This window comes from Saccopteryx leptura, chromosome 4 (assembly GCF_036850995.1).
Source record: "Saccopteryx leptura isolate mSacLep1 chromosome 4, mSacLep1_pri_phased_curated, whole genome shotgun sequence".
NCBI lineage: Eukaryota > Metazoa > Chordata > Mammalia > Chiroptera > Emballonuridae > Saccopteryx > Saccopteryx leptura.
Genome location: NC_089506.1, coordinates 130,587,068 through 130,609,693, shown reverse-complemented (window position 1 = coordinate 130,609,693; position 22,626 = coordinate 130,587,068). Strand labels below are relative to the sequence as shown.

Genomic DNA, 22,626 nt, shown 5'->3' with positions numbered 1-22,626 from the left:
TGAGGATGGCTCTGTGGCCTCTACCTCAGGTGCTAGAATGGCTCTGATTGCGGCAGAGCAATGCCCCGGATGGGCAGAGCATCGCCCCCTGGTGGGCGTGCCGGGTGGATCCCGGTCAGGCGCATGCAGGAGTCTGTCTGACTGCCTCCCCATTTCCAACTTCAGAAAAATGCAAAAAAAAAGAATTATAAAAGTTATAATTTGATCTGTGACTTTCAAAAATTTCACAAAAACATTAAAACTGTATGTGTGTCAGTTATAAATACATAGGAAAATAAAAAATAGTAAAACTAACATTAATTTAGTACACTATAATTTAGCACATTAGAAACACTGTGCATTAACTTACTACATATACGTTGAATGGGCTTGTCTTTTCACCATCTAACTTAAGATACTGAGAAATCTTTTCTATACCTTAGTAAATTACAACAAACTCCTTTTCAAATCTGGGTCACCTTCCAGCATTATATCCTTTGCATTTTCAATGTTTTAATTATTTCCTAGAGTTCATTTAATGTGAAATTTTTAGGCAGCTCCACTTTCTTTGGAAGATCTTTTATTTATCCTTTCCATCACAACTATTTTCCTCATTTACATTGAAGCTCACCTTATACTATGTTCCTCCAGCTATGTATTTAGAGTCTCATGAACAATGGCAGTGAGACCATCCCCATGTCAGCTATATATTTCTTATAACTCCCTTTACATCCTATCTCATTTTCATTTCCAATGTTAGCACTTTTCATTTATTTACTGCATTTTCATTTCATCTTATTGACAAAATCCCTCTTTCAATGATCCATTTTTAAAAAATGTCAACTGGATTTCTCACTGGGAAACAAAGAGAAAACACAACTACATGCTATATGCTTGGACTGACCAACATAGTGACCAAATACTAAAAGACTTTCAAAGAGGTGACATACTGGTCATTGATCATGATGAACATTTGTTATCTACATAATGAGCTATGGATTTACAAGTTAGAGGTGAAGTTTCTACAGAAGCAATTACTAGGTTAATATACCACAGTAACTGAAATTTGAACCATGTTGTTGAGAATCTGGGAGACTAGTGTTATTTAACTAAACTTCAATAAAAATCTAAACATATATGAAAGCCACGCAAAGCAGTATCTGTCCATAAATGCTATTATATATACAATATAACATTAACAAATGAAATATTTAGAATCTTCGACATTTCCCCTACATTACCAAATTACACATGAATATTAGAATCAAATAATGCCTAGGTGTTTTATAGGTTCAATGAGTCCTCTGAGTTCTATATATTTGAGTTTCACAACTCACCTTTTAACAGACATACTGATAACCATACTCAACTTTCATAAATGGAACTTGGACTTTGATATATTAAAAAAGAAGATTTCAAACTCTCTAATGGTGGCAATTGTGTTGTCAACTTATTACAATAGTTTATTTATGGAATTATACAAATTTATTATATTTTGACCTTATATAAAAATGTGTAGAAATCAGCAATGGTGGTGATAAAAAGCATAGTAGCAGTGGAAAGAACAAGTTTTGTGATTTAATTCCATTGAACAAAAATCAGAACTATTTAGCATTAGTCACTAAATTAAGCCAGCTTTTTCCACTCTGAACATAAAAAAATCAAATAAAAAGAGAGCAAGCACAACACAAATTGAAAAATATTTTATTAATGATCTTATATATAATTAGGAATTGCATTATATTTTTACTGATGATGGATCCCCCCTACTGATATCAGCCAATTGTTTGAATTTTTCATTACAAGTAAAAACTGGACAATGCTCTAATGTTTACTAATACTCATTAGAAGTTCTATGCTACTAAGTTGAATAAAACACTACTATTAGAATTATAAAATTTAAAACACAGAAGAAAGCATGTTCATAACTTTTAGGTCATGATATGAGAAAACAAAATCTGTTAGCTAATTAGTATCCCTCTTTGAAGGAAGTCAAAATATTGTTATATGCAATCTATCTGTTTTCAAAATTATTAACTCTCTTTATGTCATAAAAAAAATGTCTTGATATTAAGATAGGGAAATCAAAACAGAGAAAAGATAGTATTAAAACTAAACTTTCTAAATTTTAATTTTAATATTTCTTTCCAAAACTTTTTTTTCATTTTGCATAAATCCTTTTTTATTGATTTTAATTTGCATTTACAGTTACAAGTATACCCCCAAATATATCTCCCTCCCCCTTGTTCTCCTTCATACCCCCTTTGCTCCCTCCCCCCACCGCCTTCCAACTTTTCCTCCATAAGTTATCCTGCCCTCTATCTCTCTGTTATGTTTATATACTTCACTAAGTCTTTCCTTCCTTTGATCCCCTCCTCTCTTCCTCTTTCCCTCTGGACTCTTTGACCCTTTCTCTGCCTCTCATCCATTCCTCAGTTCACATTGTTCATTGGATTCCCCATATGAGTGAAGTCATATGATATTTTTCTTTCTCTGTCTGGCTTATTTCGCTTAGCATAGTAGACTCCAGGTCCATCCATGTTGCTGCAAAGGGTAAGATTTCCTTCTTTTCACGGCCACGTAGTATTCCATTGTGTATATGTACCACATTTTTTAATCTACTCGTCTACTGATGGACACTTGGGCTGTTTCCAGATCTTGGCTATTGTAAACAATGCTGCAGTAAACATGGGGGTGCATATCTTCTTTTAAATCGGTGATTTGTTATTCTTAGGATACATTCCTAAAATGGGATAGCTGAGTCAAAAGGCAGTTCCATTTTTAATTTTTTGAGGAATCTCCATAGTATTGTTTTCCACAGTGGTTGCACCAGTCTGCATTCCCACCAGCAGTGCAGGAGGGTTCCCTTTTCTCCACACTCTCACCAGCACTTGTTATGTGTTGTTTTGTTAATGAGCGCCATTCAAAGTAGTGTGAGGTGGTATCTCATTGTGGTTTTAATTTGCATTTCTCTAAAGATTAGTGATGTTGAACATTTTCTCATATGCCCATTGGCCATCTGTATGTCCTCTTTAGAGAAGTGTCTATTCAGTTCTTTTGCCCAATTTTTGATTGAACAGCTTACTTTCCTGATGTTGAGTTTTACAAGTTTTTGTAGATTTTGTGTATTAACCCCTATTGGACATGTTGGTGAATATGTTCTCCCATTGTGTTAGCTGTCTTATTATTTTGTTCATGGTGTCTTTTGCTGTACAAAAGTTTTGTAGTTTGATATAGTCCCATTTGTTTATTCTGTCCTTTATTTCATTTTCCCGTGGAGTTAAATCAGCAAATATATTGCTGCGAGAGATGTCAGAGAGCTTATTGCCTATTTTTTCTTCTAAGATGCTTATGTTTTCACGACTTACATTCAAGTCTTTTATTCATTCTGAGTTTATTTTTGTGAATGGTGTAAGTTGGTGGTCTAGTTTAATTTTTTTGCAGGTGGCTGTCCAATTTTCCCAACACCTTTTGTTAAAGAGACTGTCTTTACTCCGTTGTATGCTCTTACCTCCTTTGTCAAATATCAGTTGTCCATAAAGGTATAAATTTATTTCTGGGTTCTCTGTTCTGTTCCATTGATCTATATGCGTGTTTTTATGCCTGAAGCAAGCAGTTTTGAGTACAATGGCCTTGTAGTATAAATTGATATCAGGAAGTGTGATACCCCTGCTTAATTTTCTTTTTCAAGATTGCTGAGGCAATTCATTTTATTTTTTGGTTCCATATTAATTTTTGGAATATTTGTTCTATATCTTTGAAGTATGACATTGGTATTTTAATAAGAATTGCACTGAATTTATAGATTGCTTTGGGTAGTATAGACATTTTAATGATGTTTATTGTTCATATCCATGAACACAGTATATGCTTCAACTTGTTTGTATCTTCCTTGACTTCTTTTATCAATGTTTTATAATTTTCTGAGTACAGTTCTTTAACCTCCTTGGTTAAATTCACACCTAGGTACTTTATTTTTTTTGTTGCAATAGTGAAGGGGATTGTTTCCTTAATTTCTCTTTCAGACAGTTCATTGTTGGTGTATATAAATGCTAGAGATTTCTGAATATTGATTTTATAACCTGCCACCTTGCTGAATTCATTTTTCAGATCCAGTAGTTCTTTGACTGAGACTTTAGGGTTTTCTATGTACAGTATCATATCATCAGCAAATAATTATAGTTTTACTTCTTCTTTCCCAATTTGGATGCCTTTTATTTCTTCTTCTTGTCTGATTGCTGTGGCTAGGACTTCCAGAACTATGTTGAATAAGAGTGGTGAAAGAGGGCACCCCTGCCTTGTTCCTGATCTTAAGGGGATTGCTTTTAAGTTTTGCCCATTGAGTATGATGTTGGCTGTGGGTTTGTCATAGATGGCCTTTATCATGTTGAGATATGTTCCCTGTATTCCCACTTTGCTTAGTTTTGATCATAAATGGGTGATGGATTTTATCAAATGCTTTTTCTGCATTTATTGATATTATCATGTGGTATTTATCCTTCCTTTTGTTTATGTGATGAATCACATTGATAGATTTGCAAATGTTGTACCAGCCATGCCTCCCCAGAATAAATCCCACTTGATCATGATGTATGATTTTCTTCATGTATTGCTGGATCCGATTTGCTAATATTCTGTTGAGAATTTTAGCATCTAAGTTCATCGAGGATATTGGTCGATAGTTTTCTTTCTTTGTAGTGTCTTCATCTGTCCTCTTCCAAAATATTTTAGATAGAAAATTCTAATTTAATATTGAAAAGTAAATAAAATGTTCAATTTGGTATTTAACATATTATTTAACATGTATATTTGATATAATCGCTCCATTTTCATTTTCCAAAAATTAAAAAGATCTATTTTACCTACCCCAACAATACGTTTCATAGCATCCAATTTAGCAGAATCTTTGTTGCTCTCCAACATTTGCTTCAGATCTTCATTCCTATGCAAAAGAAAAATAAAATCCATATTTAGGTTTTCACATTATACAGCTATTAAAGTATTTCATTTTCATAAGAATTAGAAATATGGCCCTGGCCAGATAGCTTGGTTGGTTGAAGCATCATCCTGAAGCACAGAGGTTGCTGGTTTGTTCCCCGGTCAGGGTACATTTAGGAACAGATCAATGTTCCTGTCTCCCTCTCACTCTCTATTCTTCTCTCTAAAAAGATCAATAAAATATCTGCTCAGGCGGTGTTACAGTGAATAGAGCATTGGCCTCAGAAACTGAGGACCCAGGTTAGAAACCCTAAGCTCACCAGCTTAAGCAGAGGCTCATAGATGTGATCCCATGGTTGCTGGCTTGAGCCCAAGGTTGCTGGCTTGAAGGCCAGGGTCACTGGCTCAGCTAGAACACCCCAGTCCAGACATATATGAGAAAGCAATCAATGAACAACTAAAATGATGCTACTATCAGTTGATGCTTCTCATTTCTCTCCCTTCCTGTCTGTCCCTGTCTGTCTGTCTCTCTCACTAAAAAAAATCAATAGTGTGCCTGACCTGTGGTGGCGCAGTAGATAAAGCGTCGACCTGGAAATGCTGAGGTAGCCGGTTCGAAACCCTGGGCTTGCCTGGTCAAGGCACATATGGGAGTTGATGCTTCCAGCTCCTCCCCCTTCTCTCTCTCTTTCTCTCTGTCTCTCTCTCCTCTCTCTCCTTCTCTGTCTCTCTCTCTCCCCTCTCTAAAAATGAATAAATAAAATTAAAAAATTTTTTTAAAAATCAATAGCATAAAAATCAAAATAATAAATATGATGGAAAATGTTAAATAACCGCATTCTTATTTATAATTAAATATGTATTTCTAATCTGAATCATAGAAAACATCAAATGTTACGATGTCATAAAGCCCATCAATTAAAAAACTGTATATCTCAGTTCTGGGCAAAATACGAATTAGAACACAGGCATACAGATTCTTTCATCCCAAAATATCTTCTGCATAATAATCAGAAAAAGTAAAAAAAATTCTGACTCAACACTAAAATATTTTCATAAGCCAAAAAGTAAAAACTTTCTTCAGAATATCTCAAAGAACAGCAGTGATTAAAAAGCTTGTGTCATTTATACCATCCCTTTTTTCTCCCTATTTCCCCCTCCAAAAAAGAAAAATGCAAAAGAAAATCCCAAATGATACTCCCTAATTCAAAGAAGTAAAGGCAATTTTAACATCTAAACAAGATACATGAGACAACTCTGATTAATCGCCAGAGAAGTATGCTGAGTGAGAAAAGTTATAGAAATGATGAAAGATTAGTGGTTACTAAAGTTAAAGTCAAGAAAATGAACGATGGATATAAAACATCAACACAAGAGATCCCTGTGGTGATGGACTGTTGGTAAGTTTATCATCATGGTTACATAAACCTACACATGATAAAATAGAATATAACACACACATTCACACACAAGTTAAAAACTTGGTGATCTGAACAAAATTCATAGATTACATCTATGCCAATATCCTGGTTGTGATACCTGACTAGTTTATTGTTGAAGGAAACTGGGTAACGGGTACACAGAATCTCTCTGTACTGTTTCTTATAACTGCATATAAATCTGTTATCTCAAAATCAAAAGCTTAATTTTTACAAAGTAATATAATAACTCATAACAAGACCAATAGGCATATCAAAAAAATTGTCAAGAGTTGAACAGATATTTCATAAAAGATTAGAAATGTCATAAGCATATTAAAAATACTTAAGATCATTATCAGGGAAATACAAATTAAATGAGATATTATTATACACCCATTAGAATAACTGAAACTAAGAGACTGACAATAACAAACATGGCCAAGGCTATGGATTTAGAGAGCTCCACACTGCAGGTGAGGATGTGGAAAAAAAACAAAAAACACTTTGAAAAACTGCGAGTTTCCTACAATTTTAAACATAATCCTACTATGTAATCCAGTCAGTCCACTCCCCACAGAAAGACAAACATCTCCACATAATAACTCACATGAATCACAGCATCTATATTCATAATAGTAAAAACTGGGGGGAAAATCTGTGCATTAGTAAAATGTGATTTAACCAAATATCAGAATACTACCCAGCAATGAAAAAGAATTAACTACTGATACATGCAAAAAAGCTGGATGAATTCTCAAAATCAATATGCTGAGAGAAAGAAGACAGATGCAAATGAGCAATGATTTATTCATTTAAAATACTAGAAAATGCAAACTCATCCTTAGAGACAAAAAGCAGATCAGTGGTATACTAGTGTCATAGGGTAGAGGAAGAAATGGACAGCAAAGGGACTTAAGAAAATTTCCTGTTCTGTAAGATGACGAAAATGCTCTGTATCTTAATTGTGGTGGTGATTTCATAGGTGTATAACAGATCTTTTATGTCAAAAAAGCTAATTGTAATTTTTGGTGGATAATGTGATATGCAAATTATACCTCGTTAAAATTATTAACAAGGTTTACAGTAGGGTTTTTTTGCATTTAAATAGATGTTTAGTTCTCCAAAAGAAGACTAAAAAGCATACATCTATTACTGAGAAATGCATTATCATGTAAGCCATCATTTTCATACTTTGAAATTAAGGTATCACATTTAAGCTTTATGCTTACAAAAAACTTAAATCACTGATCCTCATTTTTTTTTCAATTGAGAAGAGGGGAGATAGAGAGATAGATTCATGACTGTGCTCTGACCAGGAAACCCCGCCTGGAAACCCCTGCCTGGAGCAGATGCTCAAATAAATGAGCTATTTTTAGCGACTGAGGCTGACCCTTGGACCAATGGAGCTATCTTCAGCGCCTGGGGCCAATGCTGGAACCAATCAAGCCACTGGCTGTGGGAGGGGAATAGAGAGAGAAAGGGGAAAGGGAGGAAAGAAGCAGATGGTTGCCTCTCCTGTGTGCCCTGATGGGGAATCAAACCACTGAACCAACCTGCCAGGGCCACAGACTCTTAAGTAAATCAAACAAAAATCCTCTTAAATGACTGTAAGAAACTGACAGGAAACTAAGATTGTAGGATTATAAATTGTAACTACTTGCAAGTTATTTTCTAATTAGTAATCCTTCATTTTTTACAAAAAACTCTGCAGCAAAGAGATTTTTTAAAAATTTACTCCACATGATTCCTTCATGCAACACAGTTTAACCACCAAAAAGACAGTATCAGAAGCCTTTTCATTTCTGTTTAGGCTTAAAAACAGGTCAGAAGAGCTTCCTTACTCCAAACAGATAACCCTGACAAAAAATACTCCCTTTAGTTTTGTGTATTTTACAAATTGAAGCCTAATGTAGGCAAGTAAGTGATTACCAAGAATGAATGATTAACCAGGTGCTTTTACGGGCTGAATTGTATCCCTTCAAAAATTCAGATGTTGAAGTCCTAACCCCCAAGAATGTGACTGTATTTGGAGATGGAGCCTTAAGTTACAATGAGGTCAATTTGGCTGGGCCCTAATCCAGTATGACCAATGTGTTTGTAAGAGCAGATCAATGCCAGACCCACAAAGACTAAGAGATGACCATGGGAAGACAGGGCAAGAAGGTGACCCCAGGCACTGAGGATGGCTCCATGGCCTTTGCGTCAGGCGCTAAGAAGAGCTTGACTGCTGAGCAACAGAGTAATGCGCCAGATGGGCAGAGCATCACCCCCTAGTAGGCATGCATGGTAGATTCCAACTGAGGCACATGCTGGACTCTGTCTTTCTGCCTCCTCTCCTCTCACTGAATTTTTTTAAAAAAAGAATATTTTGATATAAATTACGTATTTCTTCCTAAAATTCTCATTGCTTGTCACCAAACAGTAAAGATTTGGGAGAGTTAATACCACAACATCTAGTTCACTCTCTCAATATGTTCCCTTATGTTCAGTCATTTCAGATCTACCTCATATGTGAATTCAAATATGGCCCATTAGCAGGTATTACTGTATTAACTTAGAAATTTAAAATTATTTTAATAATAATTTGATTCATATTAATGCTGAATGGGCAATATTTTCATTGCCTCTGCTGAAAACCAATACTTGTTTCAAATATGTATTTTTTAATTTACCTAGTTCTTCATTTACCTGCTATATTTACCTGTAGCTTTCCAGCTTTGAGTATTAGGATACTAGCTTTATTTTTACATAAGTGACATCTTGTGGTGTTAAGCGGTATAATCTTTCATTTCCTGTCCAAAATATGCCTGTTTTTGTATTTTCAATGAACAGAGAAAAATATGTAACTGGACTGTTAAAGAAAATCTTACTGTCACTCTGTTTCAGCACTAGTATAAAGCAACAACTATAATAGAAATGCAAAGCCTATCAGTTACATATAAGAACTCAGGAGGTGGTGGGACGTTTAGATAGTATAAATTAACTTTTTTAAAAATCGAGACAATACCTCGCGCTTCCTTCTTTCCAACTTGGCCCCGACAAAATGGCTCCCGCAAAGAAGGGTGGTGAAAAGAAAAAGGGCCGTTCTGCCATCAACGAGGTAGTGACCAGAGAATACACCATCAACATCCACAAGCGCATCCACGGCGTGGGTTTCAAGAAGCGTGCTCCTCGCCCTGGCCGGTTGGCTCAGCGGTAGAGCGTCGGCCTAGCGTGCGGAGGACCCGGGTTCGATTCCCGGCCAGGGCACATAGGAGAAGCGCCCATTTGCTTCTCCACCCCTCCGCCGCGCCTTCCTCTCTGTCTCTCTCTTCCCCTCCCGCAGCCAAGGCTCCACTGGAGCAAAGATGGCCCGGGCGCTGGGGATGGCTCTGTGGCCTCTGCCCCAGGCGCTAGAGTGGCTCTGGTCGCAACATGGCGACGCCCAGGATGGGCAGAGCATCGCCCCCTGGTAGGCAGAGCGTCGCCCCATGGTGGGCGTGCCGGGTGGATCCCGGTCGGGCGCATGCGGGAGTCTGTCTGTCTCTCCCTGTTTCCAGCTTCAGAAAAGAAAATGGAAAAAAAAAAAAAAAAAAAAGAAGCGTGCTCCTCGTGCGCTCAAAGAGATCCGGAAATTTGCCATGAAGCAGATGGGAACGCCAGATGTGCGCATTGACACCAGGCTCAACAAAGCTGTCTGGGCCAAAGGAATAAGGAATGTCCCATACCGGATCCAGGTGCGCTTGTCCAGAAAACATAATGAGGATGAAGATTCGCCAAACAAGCTCTATACATTAGTCACCTATGTACCTGTCACCACTTTCAAAAATCTACAGACAGTTAATGTGGATGAGAATTAATTGCTGATTGTCAAATAAAGTGATAAAACTGAAAAAAAAATCGATAAAACCTCTCACTCCTTTAAAGGCAACATGAATTAAGAAAACATTAAGACTGCAGCACTGTACGTTATAGCAATGCCACTCAAAGCATGACTTGAGAAAGTCTGGTCCAAGTTTTCATTCTAATAAGTAAAAACACACAGCAAACATAATAGATAGGTAAAATATAACACAAAGAGAGAGAGAATGAAGAGGAGAAAGGAGAAGGCAATTTTAAATAGGGTGGTTAGAGTAGACTAAATAAAGAAACATCTGAACAAAGATTACAAGTGAGGAAGTTAGCCATGCAGATACTGTGGAAAGGGGGATAGAACACTCTAGTCAAAAGAGACAATGAAAGTTGGGTATATAATACTAAGGGCTTTGGTGTTTATCAGAATAAAATAAAGACCTTCTGGAGGGCTTTGAATAGAATCATGATTTAATACATAATAGAATCATTCAGCCTGTGGTGTAGGGCCTTCTACACCTGCCCATGGTGCTGTAAATTCTAAGAAACAAAACCTGCCACAGAAAATAACTATAAAAGCCAGGAAAAAATAAAGTGACTTTCTGAAGACAATATAGATCAACCAGCACAGGCAGGACTTAAGGGACCCTGGAAAGATAAGGAATCCACAAAATGAGCTTATTCACACCATCTTTGTTTCCTTGAGTACATTTCCCAAATCATCATTTAAGAGAACAGAACCGAAGGAGAAATAACAGTTTTAAAAGACTGAGGAGACAAATGTTGAAGTTCAAGACTATCAAAAGGGCTAGAAGTTCAAGACTATCAAAAGGAGAAAAATTACAGAGGAAGGAACCAATGAAAAGGTACATAAGACTCTGTGTATAACTCCCTCAAGTAGTTGGCTACATTTTCACAAGGCAAGATTCAGGAAGTGCAGCAGAAAACAGCAGCTGGCGGGTTAAATACCTGTGCTGAGCATTCCGCAACCACACAGAACTATAAAGAGAAGTAGCATTCAAGTTCTCCTAAGTAGAAGCATTGGTAAATAAATACCCTGGCCTTCAGTTAGGACTACAGGAGGATCACTACTGAAAAGCAAAAATGTTCCCTAGGAGTCTGAGAAAACCAGACCTTAAAGAGCCTGAAATTGAGCTTAAACAGGACCAAAGTGGTCTGCTAGTCCTCTATCAGCTCATCAGAAAAAACACAAATCACTTTGGAAAAATGTACCATCCAGAGCCTCAACAATGTTTGTATCCTAAAAATTCATTATCTGATCAAAACTTAAGAGACATGCTAAAAACAAGAACAAATGACAAAAAAAGGGGGGGGGGAGTAAGTCTTGGGGATGACGATAGAGTAATAGTGGCATGAGAAATACTCCTGATCACTCCCCTTGAAATTTCAACAAAATGAACAACTATGTATATAATACAACAAAGGAACCACACCTGGGCTCGCAGGCACACCGAGAAGATCCACGCACTGAATAGACTAAAGGTGGGACAGGGCAAAAAGGGGATCAGAAGATAAAATGCATTCACAGTGAGCTTTGGAGAGGAGAGGAGACAAACCTGGAGTGACTGGGGGTTTTTTCTCTGCTGGACTATGGGGAGGAGGGAAGCTCGGGCTCTGGATTTTGTCTGAGAGGGAAACTTGGATTAATTGGGTCTCCTTCTGCTGGAAGAAGCGGTGAGACTGAGGGGCAGAGGGGAAATAAACCAAAGCAGCCAGAGCATGAGGTCACGACCAGTGTTCTGCGGTCTGCCTTCAGCCTGTACTCAGCAGAGACAAAGAAAACTAAAGTGCAGCCCCCAGCCTCCCAGATCCCGCCTCCTTCACCTCGCCAAATGGAGAGTGGCAGAGACAACCCCACAGCTAGCTCTCCAGAGCCACTCTGCCCCTTAAAAAACAGAAGTGCTCCACGTCTAGTCCCCAGGTCTCTTGGGACATAAGAAGGAGCACCCAAAAGCCAGAGATCACCATTGATGGAGCCATAAAGATGAAAAGCTGAAGTCATAAAGCCAAGGCCACAAAGCCGCACAACACAGCCCAGCCACCAACATAACTGTGACCTGGCCTACATAATTGAGACAGCAACATCTCAGTGAAAGACAGCTGAGGAACTTCACAGAGCTAAAAGTTGTAATGCAGTGACACCTACTGGAAGAAAACTCTAAAAACCAATATTTATTTTTCCTTCTTTATTTCCCTTTATTCTGTGTGTGTGTGTGTGTGTGTGTGTGTGTGTGTGTGTGTGTGTGTGTGTATTTCTCCAAAGTTAGAAGCAGGGAGGCAGTCAAAGAGTCTCCCGCATGCACCCGACCAGGATCCACCTGTTGGGGGTGATGCTCTGCCCATCTGGGGAATTGCTCCATTGCTGCCAGAGCCATTCTAGCACCTGAGGCAGAGGCCATGGAGCCACCCTCAGCGCCCGGGCCAACATTGTTCCAGTGGAGCTGTGGTAGCGGGAGGGGAAGAGAGAGACAGAGAGGAAGGAGAGGGGGAAGGGTGGAGAAGCAGATGGGCGCTTCTCCTGTGTGCCCTGGCCGGGAATCAAACCCAGGACTTCCACACGCTGGCAGATGCTCTACCACTGAGCCAGCCAGCCAGGGCCTATTCTTATTCTTTTCTTCTCTCTTTCTCTTTTGAATTTCATTTTGTCTAACTTTTACATTTTTTACCCTTATTTTTTGTGGACTTTTTTTTTTGTTGTTTATTTGTTTGCTTTCAATCTTTTCCCTGTGCTTTTTCTTCTTTACATTTCATAATTTTTTAAATTTTTATTGTATTTTCTTATTTTAATGTTTTCAATTTTTAGGTTTCTTTTTTGTTAAGGATCTTAACAATACCACTCTCAAATGCCATCAAGGAAGAAGAAATCAAATACCATGGCTACACAAGACAAAGAGCTATTTCAGAAGGAAAATAAAAAATCACCAGGAAAAAAATCTCAATCACATGGAAATCTTGGAGTTAAATGATTGAGAATTCAAAATTTAAGTTCTGAAAATACTCAACAAAATGCTAGAAGACAACAGGAAACGTAATGAGCTCAGAAAACAAATTAATGAACAAAATGAATTCCTAACTAAGAAGATTGAAACTTAAAAAAAAGAGATGAAGAACAATACATGAATTAAAGTAGCAAAATTAGCTAATAGATCAAGCTTGATAGAGGAAAGAAACAGTGACATCTAAGACAGGCAACTAGAGATGCTATAGAGAGAAGAGGAAAGACACTCACAAATTTAAAAAACTGAGAGAGCTCTACAAGAAATGTCTGACTCCATAAGAAAGAGCAAAATAAGAATGGGTATGTCAGAAAAAGAAGAGAGGGAATGGAGAGACAAATTCAAATAAATAATTGATGAGGATTTCCCAAGCCTATGGAAAGAGGGTCTTGAATCCAAGAAGCAAACAGAATGCCGAGCTAACATAACTAAAACAGACCTACTCCAAAGCACATCGTAATAAAATAGTGAAAACTCAATGACAAAGAAAGAATCCTCAAGGCAGCTATAAAAAAGAACATAACATATAAAGGAAAGCCCATTAGGTTATCATCAGACTTCTCAACAGAAACTCTGCAAGCCAGAAGAGAGTGGACCCAAACATTCAAAGTACCGAAAGAGCCTGACCTGTGGTGGCGCAGTGGATAAAGCGTCAACCTGGAAATGCTGAGGTTGCCAGTTCGAAACCCTGGGCTTGCCTGGTCAAGGCACATATGGGAGTTGATGCTTCCAGCTCCTCCCCCGTCTCTCTCTTCTCTCTCTCTCCCTCTCTCTCTCCTCTCTAAAATGAGTAAATAAAATTAAAAAAAAAAAAAAAGTATCGAAAAAGAGGAATTACCAGCCAAGAATACTACATCCATCAAAGTTATCCTTCAAATATAAAGGTGACAGGCCCTGGCCAGTTGGCTCAGCGGTAGAGCGTCGGCCTGGCGTGTGGGAGTCCCGGGTTCGATTCCCGGCCAGGGCATACAGGAGAAGCGCCCATCTGCTACTCCACTCCTCCCCCTCTCCTTCCTCTCTGTCTCTATCTTCCCCTCCTGCAGCCGAGGCTCCATTGGAGCAAAAGATGGCCAGGGCGCTGAGGATGGCTCTGTGGCCTCTGCCTCAGGCGCTAGGAGGGCTCTGGATGCAACAGAGCAACGCCCCAGAGGGGCAGAACATCACCCCCTAGTGGGCATGCCAGGTGGATCCCTGACTGCCTCCCCGTTTCCAGCTTCAGAAAAATGAAAAATGAAAAAAAAAAGAAAAATAAAATATAAAGGTGACATAAAAAATTTTTACAAACATATAGAAGCTGAGCGAATTTATCAACAGAAAACCCACACTGCAGAAAATACTCAAGGGGGTTAGTCAACTAGATACAAAGAATACAAATCAAAACTATAAGTAAAAGTTCCAACAAGATAACAATAAAAACAAAAATAATCTGTGACAACAATAACATACAAGGGGAGAAGATAAAGATCTGCAGTAGCAAAGGAGGACGGAGTGCAGAAGTTCTCATATGACAAAGGACTTTTGTACATATAAACATTTTTCTCTTAATAACCTATGGGAGCCACCCATGAAAAAGTCACCACTGAAACACACAGCTTAAAAAAAGAACAGGGAAAAGAAGTATGGAATGCCATCAAACTAAAACAACTGTCAGAAACAAAAAAGAGAAGAACTAAACAACACATAAAGCTACCAGAAAACAAAATATAAAATGGCTATGGGAAATCTCAAGTGTCAATATTTACCCTAAATGTAAGTGGACTAAATTCACCAATAAAGAGGCACAGAGTAGCAGACTGGATCAAAAAGCAAAACTCAACATTATGCTGCCTTCAAGAGACACATCTAAGGGGCAAGGACAAAAGTAGATTCTAAGTAAAAGGTTCAAAAATGATTAAGCAAATATCCAAAGAAAAGCAGGTGTAGCTTCATGACAACAAAGGTAACCAGAGACAAAGACAGACATTTCATAATAATAAAGCGGACACTGTATCAAGATATAACACTTCTTTTTTCTTTTTTTTTTTAATTTTTTTTTCTTTTTTTTAGAGAGGAGAGAGAGAGACAGAGAGAGAGAAGGAGGAGGAACTGGAAGCATCAACTCCCATATGTGCCTTGACCAGGCAAGCCCAGGGTTTCAAACCAGCAACCTCAGCATTTCCAGGTCGACGCTTTATCCACTGCGCCACCACAGGTCAGGATAACACTTCTTAATATATAATGCAAGGAACCAGGGAGCATCAAACATATAACATTTACTAACTGACTAATTTAAAAATAGAAGCAGACAAAACACAATCATACTTGGAGATTTCAACATACCATTGATGGCTTTAGATAGATTATCCAAACAGAAAATCAATAAAGAAATACTGGCCTTAAATGATACTCTGGATATAATAGACATTTATAGGATATTTCATTACAAAATGTCAGATTATACATTCTTCTCCAGTGTGCATGGAACATTCAAATGACAGACCATACGTTGGGCCACAAAACTAACATCAACAAATTCAGAAAGACTGAAATTATACCGAACATAATATCTGATCGTAAGGCTTTGAAATTATAATTCATCTGTAAAAAGGAAGTAAAGAAACCCATAAAAATGTAGAAATTAACATACTTCTAAAAAAATGACAGAGTCAAAGAAGAAATAAAAGTAGAGATCAAAAGATATATACAGACAAATGAAAAGAACAAGACAACATATTAAAATTTCTGGGATGCAGAAAAAGCAGTAGCAATAAGGGAGACGTTTATATCATTACAGGCTTATAACAAGAAACCAGAGAAAGCCTAGGTAAACAACCTAACATCATACCTTAAAGAACTAGAAAAAGAAAAACAAAGGCAACCCAGTCAGCAGAAGGCAATAGTAAGAATTAGAACAGAACTAAATGAAATAGAGAACAAAAAAACTACAGAAAACATTAATATAACCAGGAGCTGGTTCTTTGAAAAGATTAATAAAATCAACAAACCACTGGCTAGACCAGTGGTAGTCAACCTGGTCCCTACCACCCACTAGTGGGCATGCCAGAGTTCATGGTGGGTGAGCAACCAAAGTATAAATAAAAAGATAGATTTAACTATAATAAGTTTTTTTTATAAAGATTTATTCTGCCAAAATTAGCGAAAATGGACACAAAGTACTTGGTAAGTAATTATTATTATATGCTTTAACTTGCTGTAACTGCATTATAAATTTTATAAAGTTAAGTTACTTCCCTACTTTATAAATCATTATTACTGTGGAACCGGTGGGTGGTTAGAAATTTTTACTAACAAAGATACAAAAGTGGGCGGTAGGTATAAAAAAGTTGACTACCCCTGGGCTAGACTACAGAAGAAAGAGGAAGGACTAACATAAACAAAATCTGAAATGAAAGAGGAGCAGTTACCACAGATATCATAGATATACAAAGGATCATAATAGAGTATTATGACGAATTATATGCCACCAAATTCAACAACATAGTAAAAGTGGATAAATTCCTAGAACTAGACAATCTTCCTAGACTGAGTCATAAAGAAGTGGAAAACCTAAGTAGACCTATAAGCAAGGAGGAAATGGAATCCACTATCAAAACCTTCCCAAAAACAAAAGTCCAGGACCAGATGACTACACTGGTGAATTCTACCAAACATCCAAAGAAGATTTGGTACCCATCCCTCTCAAACTCTTCCAAAAAACAGAAGAAGAAGCAATACTCCCCAACACATTTTATGAGGCCAACATAACCCTCATACCAAAATCTGGCAAGGACAACACACACACACACACACACACAAACACACACACACACGCATGCACGCACACACAAAGAAAAAGAAAAAAACAAAAAAAAACCTAGACTAATTTCTCTAATGAATACAGATGCAAAAATCCTAAATAAAATACTAGCAAATCAAATACAACACATTTAAAAATTAATATATTACAATCAAGTGGTTTGTAAGCACAAAAATGGTTCAGCATATGGAAATTGATCAACATTATACAATATATATCAACAAAACAAAGAACAGAAATCATATGATCCTATCAAAAGATGCAGAAAAGGCATTTGATAAGATACAACATCCCTTGCCTGACCGGGTGGTCGCACAGTGGATAGAGCATCGAATTGGGACCTGGAGGACCCAGATTCAAAACCCTGAGGTTGCTGGCTTGAGAGCAGGCTCATCCGGCTTCAGTGAGGGCTTACCAGCTTGAGCATGGGGTCGCTGGCTTTAGTGTGGGATCATAGACATGACCCTATGGTCACTGGTTTGAAGCCCAAGGTCGCTGTCATGAGCCCAAAGGTCGCTGGTTTGAGCAAGGGGTCATTCATTCTGCTGTAGCCTCCCAGTCAAGGAACATATTAGAATGCAATCAATGAACAACTAAGGAGGTGCAACAAAGAACCATAACAAAGAACTGATGATTCATCTCTCCCTTCCTGTCTATCTGTCCTTCTCTTGTCTCTCTCTCTCTGTCTGTCACACACAAAAAAAGATACAATATCCTTTTATGTTTAAAATATTCAATAAAATCTGAGCAGAAGGAAAGTACCTCAACATAATAAAGGTCACATATAACAAACCATCAGCTAATATCACACTAAATGGTGAAAAAAAATCAAGGCTTTTCCACTAAAATAAAGAACAAGACAAGGCTGCCCACAGTCCACTTTTATTCAACTTAGTTCTGGAAGTTCTAGCCAGAGCAATCAGGCAAGAGAAAGACATAAAAGGCATCCATATTGGGAAAGAAGTAAAGGTATCACTTTTTGAAGATGACATGATTCTGTATATAGAAAACCCCATAGACTCCACCAAAAAAAATTATTAGAAACAATAAAGCAACACAGTAGAGTTGTAGGGTATAAAATCAATATACAAAAGTCCACTGCTTTCCTGTACACCAACAATGAAACATTAGAAAATGAACTAAAAATAAACTATTCCTTTTACAATTACAAAAAAAAACAACGTAGGAATAAACTTAACAAAGAATGTGAAGGACTTTGTTAGTCAAATAAGTTTGTAAATATGATATATATGTTTGCTCTCTTATAGTTTGCATTGGGTGTGGGGGGCAGGCTATAAGCAGGCAAGGTCTTATAGCCTAAGGCTTAGTTTTAAGACTAAGCCTTTCCCACCCTTTTAATACTAAAATCTTCTCACATTAAGCTTTTCCCCATACCCTTAACTGTTGCATGATGTGGGGTGGTGCACTCTTATGAGGAATCCCATTTATGCCTCAGATAAGTGGCTTTATACCAGAGACTTCTTTATTTGTATATTTCTATATTGGCTTAAAGGCTTTAATTTTTCTACACTCTAAAATGAAGTGTGGGGGAACTCTCTGGCTCAGATCCTCCATCAGCATTGCAAGGAGAAGCAGCTAAGATGGCGGAGTGCTGAAGGAGACGCCAGTATGAAGAGTTTGTGCAGAGAGAAGGAGATGGGGAACAGAGGTGAATAAGGCTGGTGGGGCCTTTGATTCGAGGAAACTCAGGTAAGTCAGTGGCTTTGGGAGCCCTGAATGGAAAGGAAAGCATGTTCCCACTGTATGTATTTCTTGCCCACAGGTGCGAGTTAGGATTATAAAGGTAATGGCCCACCAGTTCTAGGCTCCGTTGTTTCATTACCGTCTGTCCGAATCAAATGCGAACCTTCACGGGCCAGGTGGCTGTGACGGTGGCCGCCGCTATTGGCCTTACAGACCTATATACTGAAAACTACAAAACATTATTGAAAGAAATTGAGAAATCAAAAAAAAAAAACTACAATGAGACAACACCTCACACCAATTAGATTGACTTATCAACAAGACAGATAACTGTTGGAGATGCTGTGAAGAAAAAGGAACCCACATTCACTTCTGGTTGGAATGCAAATTAGTGCAACCATTATGAAAGAAAATATGGTGTTTCCTCAAAAAATTAAGAATAGAATTACTGGCCCTGGACAGATGGCTCAGTGGTAAAGCATCGGCCTGGCATGTGAACGTCCTGGGTTCGATTCCAGGTCAGCATACATAGGAGAAGCGCCCATCTGCTTCTCCACCCTTCCCCCTCTCCTTCCTCTCTGTCTCTCTCTTTCCCTCCCGCAGCCGAGGCTCCATTGAAGCAAAGTTGGCCCCGGCACTGAGGATGGCTCCATGGCCTCTGCCTTGGGTGCTTAAAACAAAAAATGGTTCCAGTTGCAACAAAGCAAGGGCCCCAGATGGGCAGAGCATCACCCCCTAGTGGACATGCCAGGTGGATCCCAGTCAGGGCACACAAGAAGAAGCCAACCACAAAAATTCAACAGAGATAATATGGCAGAAGTATACCTAGATATATGAAATCCAAAAAAGGTCTATAAAGAGTCTATAAATGTAGGCTATGGTTTCCTCAAGTACACTAAACTCCTTACAGCCCATAATAGGCACATAATAAACATCAGTTGAAAGAATAAATGAATATAGACTATATAATAATGTGCTTCTTAAAGGGATACAGAAAACCTCAACTTTTACTAGATTCTCAAAAAGATCTATGAACCCAATAAAAAGGTTAAAGACTAGGTATGTTTTAAAAATCATGATGCCATACATATACTATAGGAAGCCTCCACATATATTTGCCCAACCCTTTATCAATGCCCTTAGCTACTTCTTCTCATGTCAGGCAGCAAGAAGTAGGTTCTGCTTTTGCTCAGGCTGTTAGGAATGTCTTCTAGAATGTAACAACTCATCCTGAAAGGTTTTTGTTTGTTTTTTGTTTTAGAGAGAAAAGGAGAAGGGGAGAGGGAGTGAGAGAGAGGGGTGAGGCAGAGGGGAGAGAACCACTTACTTGTTGTTCCCCTTATTTATGCACTCATTGGTTCTTTTTTTCCTTTTTTTTTTTTTTTAAGGTAAGAGGAGGGGAGATACTGAGGCAGTCTCCCGCATATGTCCCAACCAGAATCTATTCAGCAACCCCATCTGGGGCCAATGCTTGAGCACCAAGCTATTTTTAGCACCTGAGACTGACATGCTAGGACCAACCCAGCTATCCTCAGTGCCCAGGGCCACACTCGAACCCATTGAGCCATTGGATGCGGAGGGGAAGAGGGAGAGAAGGGGAGAGAGAAGCAGATGGTAGCTTCTCCTGTGTGCCCTGACTGGAAATCAAACCTAGATATCCATATGCCAGGCCAACGCACTACCCACTGAGCGACCGGCCAGGGCCCACTGCTTGATTCCTGTATGTGCCCTGACCAGGGATTGAACCTGTAACCTTGGCATACTGGAACAATGCTCCAACCAACTAAGTTACCCGACCAGGGCTTCATCATTAGAATTTTAAAGGAAATCTCACAAAACCACTGAACTAGTTGAGTTTATGTATGCTGAGATTAAAAATTAGATGGAATTGGCAGAAGTTCTTTTTACTCTTTAAGAGTACTATAAATGAAAAATGCCACATTCCATAAAAGATTAAAAGAGTGGGGGAGTCTCAGAAGCAATAAAAACATTGATAAATGTAAACCAAGAAACTTTTCACTAAAAAATGCCATAAACTAACACAAAAAATAAAATGAATTTGGGATTCATCTGACAGAAATGTCAATTTTCTTAATATACAAAAAGCCTTAACTAAACAATAAGAGCTGATACAATAGGGGAGTGGACAAAGAACCCTTAAAAGTATTTTGCTGAAAGAATAAACCACTACATACAAGGGAGAAGATTTAATGCACTCACAATTATAAGGGCTCGGTGTAATAACATTTTGCACCTATACTATTAGCAAACATTATGAAATTTAATGGCAACTAGTACTGGCAAAAGTGTAATGAAAACAGACTTTACTTCTGGTGCAACCCAATATGTATCATAATTTAAAATGTAATTACCTTTGACCTACAAAGCTAAATCTGGGAATTTTTCCTACAAATAGATACAAGTATACAAAAATTTATGTTGCAGTATTGTTTATACTCAACAAAAAGTGATGACAATCAAATGTCCCTCAAAAACAGAACTAATGAGCCCTGGCCAGTTGGCTGGTAGAGTGTTGGCCCAGCATGTGGATGTCCAGGTTCAATTCCCAGCCAGGTCACACAGGAGAAGTGCCTATCTGCTTCTCCACCCTTTCCCCTCTCCTTTCTCTGTATCTCTCTCTTCCCCTCCCGCAGCCAAGGCTCTATTGGATCAAAGTTGGCCCAAGCGCTGAGGATGGCTCCATGGCCTCCACCTCAGGTGCTAGAATGGCTCCAGCTGCAATAGAGCAACAGACCAGATGGGCAGAGCATCACCTCCTAGTGGGCTTGCCAGGTGGATCCTGGTTGGGGTGCATGCAGGAGTCTGTCTCTCTGCCTCCCTGCTTCTCACTTCAGAAAAATACAAAATCAAAAACAGAACTAATAAAATAAAGGGAGTTTCAGGAGCTACTGTACAGTGGTGAAAGAAACTGAAATATTTTTATATGCTGATAGTACAGGCCTCCAAGATACATAATAGGAAAAGCAACATACATAGAGGACAGTATATATATTACCATTTGGTTTTGTAAAATATTTTCTGGAAAGATACATATGAACTTGTTCTATGTAGATATCTCTGGAGATATGAGAATGTGAGTTATATCCTTTCTACATTACTGATTTGTCACTAAAACTCCTTGCATTTATAACATATAATTAACTAATTTAGCTGGGTGATTGTAGTATTGTTTTCAGAACTTATATACTAATTTTAGTATTACAAAGTTTCTGTGAAGCATTTGTGGCTATTATTCCCATTTAATAGATAAGGAACTGAGGCCCAGAAATTATAATGATAACATACAAGTAAAAGATTATACAATTTATAAGAAATTCTAAACTCATTTTACTTTTAGGTATACCACCACAGAACCAGGGAATGGCAAGGAATTAAACTTGTCTTGTTTTGAAATCCAAAAGTCTTCACATTTATTACACTGTTGCCAATTTCTGCTATAAAGTTGAGTATATTATGAACACATTTTAAGAACAGTACAGTAATACCTTCTAGGTATAAATACATAACCTACAGTGCCATAACACTTCCTCCTCAATCTACAATCTGCTACAACTGCTGTATTTGTTTTTCTTAAATTTAAATTTTTTATAAAAAGAAAACTGATCATTGGAATCATAATATACACTAATTCTAACTTATCAATAGTAGTCAAAAACATCTGTGATACACTTCTGCATAAGTCAAAATAAATTTTATTTTCACTGACATTTCTTTGACTGTATTTGGTTAACATATCTCATGTAGATTCATCAACTCAAAATTAATTAGTATTACAGAATAGTGTATTCCATCCAAACAATTCATCTTTGTTGGCTCACACGCCTCACTGCTACTGGCATGCCACTGTCACAATGGGCATGGTGCCACAACAGATGGCGTAAAAACTGACATGCCAAAAATTCAGTGTGCATTGAGTCTG

General features: G+C 38.0%; 2 protein-coding genes across 3 annotated transcripts in view; one reads left to right on the top strand and one right to left on the bottom strand.

Annotated features, from left to right (window-relative positions):
• The window catches only part of AP3B1 (adaptor related protein complex 3 subunit beta 1), a 315,994-nt gene that overhangs the window by 262,727 nt on the left and 30,641 nt on the right, over positions 1–22,626 (bottom strand). For both annotated transcript variants that reach the window (XM_066381706.1, XM_066381707.1), the window contains exon 2: positions 4,846–4,921. In XM_066381706.1, coding sequence (XP_066237803.1) covers positions 4,846–4,921 — 76 coding nt within the window. The remainder of the gene's footprint in view (positions 1–4,845; positions 4,922–22,626) is intronic.
• On the top strand, positions 9,345–10,226 carry LOC136404460 (large ribosomal subunit protein eL31-like). Its single transcript, XM_066383763.1, has 2 exons — positions 9,345–9,504; positions 9,920–10,226. The coding sequence occupies exons 1-2, from the start codon at positions 9,382–9,384 to the stop codon at positions 10,175–10,177; spliced, it is 381 nt and encodes a 126-aa protein (XP_066239860.1). The 5' UTR covers positions 9,345–9,381; the 3' UTR covers positions 10,178–10,226.

Coding starts and splice junctions, on each gene's coding strand:
- LOC136404460 (XM_066383763.1), top strand. CDS start 9,382: ATGGCTCCCGCAAAGAAGGGTGGTGAAAAGAAAAAGGGCCGTTCTGCC. Junction 9,505..9,919: donor GCGTGGGTTTCAAGAAGCGT/GCTCCTCGCCCT, acceptor AAAAAAAAGAAG/CGTGCTCCTCGTGCGCTCAA.